We start from the raw sequence: 4,903 nt of genomic DNA, 5'->3' as shown, positions 1-4,903 counted from the left end.
TCTTTCAGCATTGCATTTGGATATGTAGATTGGGCATGCTGAAAGTTCATCTAAGCAACAAATTAATCCTTATTTTTAATCAATTTGCACCTTCTTGTTATTTCAGTTTGCTGAAGCCCATGTTCCTGAAACATTTCAAATCTAGCCAAAGCAGGCTAGACAATAGTTGGGCCTGGTCAGCCCAGCCCACTTTCACCTGTAAACCTGGCTCTCCAGCAAGTTTGGTGTGAAGAATGAGTTTTTAGTTCATTGAGTGTTTCTTACCATTTTTATCTTATTTTTTTATTGTTATTATGTAGTTCTATCTCAGATTCTCATTCTCACTGCTGGATTTGGAGTCGATTAGTTATATATACTCTACTTCTCACATTCTGTTTCCTCGTACGGTGGTGAAGGTGATGGCAATCTGAAGATTTTGCATTTATGTATTTCTATTTTGTTGATGAATTACTTTACTATGAATAATTGCACATCATTTTTAGGCTTTAACCAGAGATTTAATTTGTACTCTCTAGATTTTATAGGTGATGCTGCTTGCACATTTCAGGCGATTGATGAGAGAGTTTACACATATGCATGACCAAGTTGCTCATCCAACCTGATTCTTGGACCAAGCATAAGTTGTGGGTTAGTTTGCCTGCAATTTGTTATGACCAAGTAAATCTAATTGCAAGTTCCTTGCCATCCAATCTTTTGCAATCTCTTTTCCTGGGCAATTGATGTTTTATTTTCCTGTCTTTTGTAGGGCAACCATCGAGAGATTAGACAGGAGCTTCAAGTAAGATTTTTGGAGCATCTTTTGCACTACACCAAAATCGTTTATCAGGAACGGCCAGGGCTTTGATTCGAGAACAATTTTAAGCCATTCCTGATTGCACACGGTTCTACACCGTTTTTAAGTGTAGGCATAACTCGAAACCAGGGAGTGTACATGCTTCACCTTATTAGGGCTCTTTGCTCCCCCTTTTCTTCAATCTCGTCTCGCGTCTCTCTCTCTCACTCCCCCTTTTCTTCAATCTCTCTCTCTCTCTCTCTCTCTCTCTCTCTCTCTCTCTCTCAGGTTTTAATGGCGGTCGAATGTCTGAGTGTGGAAGAACCCAACCAATCCCTGCCATTTCTAATCCTCTTGGATCGAGATCTCTTCCAATCTCAATGGCTTCCGCGTCTGCTCTGCCTCCTCCTTCATACGCTCTTGAGATCCAAGACCAGTATGACGAGAAAGAGGATTTCGCCGAATGCCAATGCGCCTTCATTACGGTAGCTCTCTGCCCTTGCCTCGTGATTCTCATCATTGTCATCATTGTCGTGTCGATCATCCTTATGGTAAAGCTTCGCATCTTCTGCCAATCCCTATCCACTGTCTCTCCAGTCTCATTTCTAAGAAGAAATGCCATGCCTAAATGATTCTTTTGGAGTGCTGATTACATGTCTCTGTTTCTATAGATATGCTCGTTCTGAAAATTAATCTAAGGAATTGGGGTGTTATGATTTTTTGATTGCAATTAGACTAGAATTCATTAGTTTGTTGAGAAAATCATAGCCACACCTTTGATTTAATCAGTATCAGGAGATTTACATGGCTTTCTAAAATGATGGCCTAATCCCATCTCATTACTATTTATGGCATGCATAGCTTCCCATTTTCTTTTGCTTTGTGGAAAGGAGGGAAACTTGTTACTAAAAAAAAAAGTTGCTTGTGAAGCATTTAACAATGCAATTCGATTTGGAATCCCTTGATTCCAGTGCTGCAGAAAGCTGTTGTCTTAAGGAAGCAACTGTCTCCTGCAATCCTTCATACTCACAGATCTGATTTACCAAAATGGAAGCCAGGTGTTACAACTGGTTGTTGGTGTATTTGATTCTCTCTATCAAGTTAGCTTTAGATGCATTTGCCATAAATAATAATAGTTCTTCTATTTTACCTTTTGATGCAGCTGTTATTGGATTACTCTGTTGTTCACAATTTTGACCTGAAATAAATGAAATGATACGCAATTCCAATTGTGCCCCGACTAAGGTGAGGTTGGCTGATCTTAAAAAAACAGTGTGATTATTTTCTATCCACGCTGTTGATAAGGTCACGCAAACTTAGATGAAGGGGAAAAGTAAATATCATAATAAAACTTTAGTGGCTTGCAGTACAAATATCAGCTTGATTAAAAACTTTTGTGGCTTGCGGTCCACTTGAGATTTGGATCTATTTCATTTTTGGGCTCATGCCATAAGATGATTTGGAAAAACAAATATCAGCATGCTGCAAGTGTAGGATTCTTCAGACACAATACTTCTTATGCTTAGAAGAATGTAATAGTGTTTTCCTAATCTTGTTTGATTTTATGACAGTTGTATTGGATCAATTAATTATGGTTGATACAATTAATTTTTGCAAAAGGTGGGCCTCTCATGCACAACTCTATCAGGCCATGCATATATTCTATCAAACATTTTATATTTCCTTAGTAGTTGATTGACCCTCCAAGTCCCCAAAAAAAAAAAAAGAAAGAAAGAAAGAAAGAAAAAAAAAGAAACAAAGTAGTTGATTCCACACTTTGAGTTCTCTTTTTCATGGTATTGAGGTAGGGATGATCCTCTAATACTGGATTTACCAGACAGTTTCTTTCAGCATTGCATTTGGATATGTGGATTGGGTATGCTGAAAGTTCATCTAAGCAACAAAGTAATCCTTATTTTTAATCAATTTGCACCTTCTTGTTGTTTCATTTTGCTGAAGCCCATGTTCCTGAAACATTTCAAATCCAGACAGTTGGTACTGCTTATTGAATTTTCTATAATCCATGTGTATGTATTAAATGCCTCGATGTCGGATTTGAATCACTGAAATTCCATCTAACCAGACCATGATCAATATACACCCTTGTGTTCAGTTTCTATGCAGGTAAGCAGATATTTATAAGAAAAAGCTTGTGTGATTGATAGGTTGCAATCGCTTGAGTGGTTTTGTTAACATCAGTTCAACTTTAGGTTGCTTGCATTTATGATGAGTAGGTTTTTCTTGATGTTTCATGTGTTGACTATTACAAAAGATTTTGAGGAAAGGTCAAATTATTATGATACGTTGCTTGCTGCTGAATCTCATGCAATCAATGGAAAGAAAGGGATCCATTCTGCAAAGGATCCCCCGGTCATGCACGTAACGGACCTGCTGACGGTCAAAAAGCTGAACCTTCTTGTTTCCTTGTACTTTCTATCATGTTTGGTTCTATAAAATGATCTCTTCTGGAATGAAATTATTCCTCCAGAACTTGCTAAAAAAATATATTTTCAAGCATCTGCAAAAAAAGCTAAAGATTTCTTGCCCTTCTTGCAACAGAGTAAAAGGTTACCCGCTATTGTGGATTATGTCCTTAGTGGTCATCGGTTTAAATTGCTGATCCCCAAGGAAACTTGCAGCATTCCATTCTCCTTCTCTGGTGTTAGATGCCCCGGCCGTGATGAGCCTTTCTCAGATGAAGCAATTGCCTTCATGAGAAGAAAGATCTTGCAGAGGGATGTAGAGGTACCATGTTTTGCCTCGGTTTATTCCATTTTACTTCATGTTCAGTGCTGTTAAATTTCTGTAATTTTGTGCTGATTGAAGTCGAAACAGTTGATAGAACTGGAACCTTCTTGGGTTCTTTATGGGAATAAAAGACCAATATGGCTGTGGTTCTTCTAGAGTCTGGGCTGGCAAGGCTTCAAACTGCTTTTGGTGCTGACAGGATTCCTGATTCACACCTACTTGCAAAGGTTGAGCAGTCTGCAAAAAACCAGAATATTGCTTCAAATAGTCTGCAAACATTAGTAATTAAATTTAGAATGTTGTAAACACTAACATATATCTGTTTTATAAAAGCAAACTACCAGCATTCAACTGAATATGAATGGCATGCTGTGGACGGGATACCTGTATGCCATGTCTTGCAAATTAGGAAATATGAATTTGCATCCTAACTTGTATTTGGAGTCTGTATCCATCCTGCCTTGGAGCATTGTTGTTCTTGCTTGCTTTGGAGATTTTAGATATTGCCTTCATGAAATTTCTTTTAGCTATTTTCCCTGCAATTTAAAATTATTTTTGGGAATTGCAGTTGATTTTATTTTAGTTCATTAGGGGGTGTTTGGCGCATGGCATTGGGAAGGATTAGGTGGGATGGGATTCAAAAAACATAATTATTACACATGGCAGGGATTGTCCCCTGATACCATGGGATAAGCTTAATTCCATGCTATATTTGTAATACAGTGGTACATTGAATGGATATGCCTACCATCATTTGAAACTATTGAGAATAACACATGTGTTATATCTAAACTGTTCATTTGTTTTGTAACCTCATTTTATGGCATGGGCCTAAAAATGAGGCAGATCTAAAACTTCTGAGTTTGAATCCAAGAAAAACATGCATGTCTATGTTGTTTGAACAGAATCCCCATCATCTACTTTTCCCCCATGTTTCTTTCATGCTAGAAATGCCCATCAGCCCAGGATCCTTCATGATGCGAGCAAGACTATGGAGCTAGACCTTCTCAAGCAGTATAATCAGATTTTTGTTACTTCTGCTTGTATCTTCCTTGAATTATTCTCCCCCTCACACTTGTCTTTTAATTTCTGGTTAAAAGACAATCAGCTTGGCTTTTAAGACAATGTGAAACTAATTTTCTGAACCCCACTCAGCAGGCTATGCATTTACCGTGGCTACGGTACCAATGGCTACGGTTGTACTGTGGGGGGTCATATTTAGCTTCGGATTTTATCCGTAGCTTTTGACCATTTTTGCAAAAAAAGATGATCTAGCAACGTCCAGCATAACTGTCAGTAAAGGTCCTGGCAGCTGGTAAAGCCTTTACCGACTGAGGCTTTACCGGCTGTTAGCTGACCGCAGGCAAAATCTTTGACGGCGGT

At 38.3% G+C, this 4,903-nt stretch overlaps 1 protein-coding gene across 5 annotated transcripts; it reads left to right on the top strand.

Moving 5' to 3' along the window:
* Window positions 1–419: 419 nt before the first annotated feature.
* On the top strand, window positions 420–3,772 carry LOC131253037 (ribonuclease TUDOR 1-like). Of its 5 annotated transcripts, XR_009174804.1 has the most exons (7): window positions 420–627; window positions 746–901; window positions 1,061–1,323; window positions 1,744–1,830; window positions 1,935–3,169; window positions 3,288–3,524; window positions 3,599–3,772. XR_009174804.1 is itself a non-coding variant. In XM_058253863.1 (4 exons), the coding sequence occupies exons 2-4, from the start codon at window positions 2,996–2,998 to the stop codon at window positions 3,646–3,648; spliced, it is 417 nt and encodes a 138-aa protein (XP_058109846.1). In that variant the 5' UTR covers window positions 1,353–1,830; window positions 1,935–2,995; the 3' UTR covers window positions 3,649–3,772. The 5 variants fall into 5 exon arrangements, 1 of the variants encoding a protein (XP_058109846.1); XR_009174805.1 differs by lacking the exon at window positions 1,061–1,323 and having other exon boundaries at window positions 746–778; XR_009174802.1 differs by having other exon boundaries at window positions 746–1,323.
* Window positions 3,773–4,903: the final 1,131 nt, after the last annotated feature.

This window comes from Magnolia sinica, chromosome 8 (assembly GCF_029962835.1).
Source record: "Magnolia sinica isolate HGM2019 chromosome 8, MsV1, whole genome shotgun sequence".
In the NCBI taxonomy this organism is placed as follows: Eukaryota; Viridiplantae; Streptophyta; class Magnoliopsida; order Magnoliales; family Magnoliaceae; genus Magnolia; species Magnolia sinica.
The sequence above is the reverse complement of the archived record's forward strand: the minus strand, read 5'-3'. Positions and strand labels throughout refer to the sequence as shown.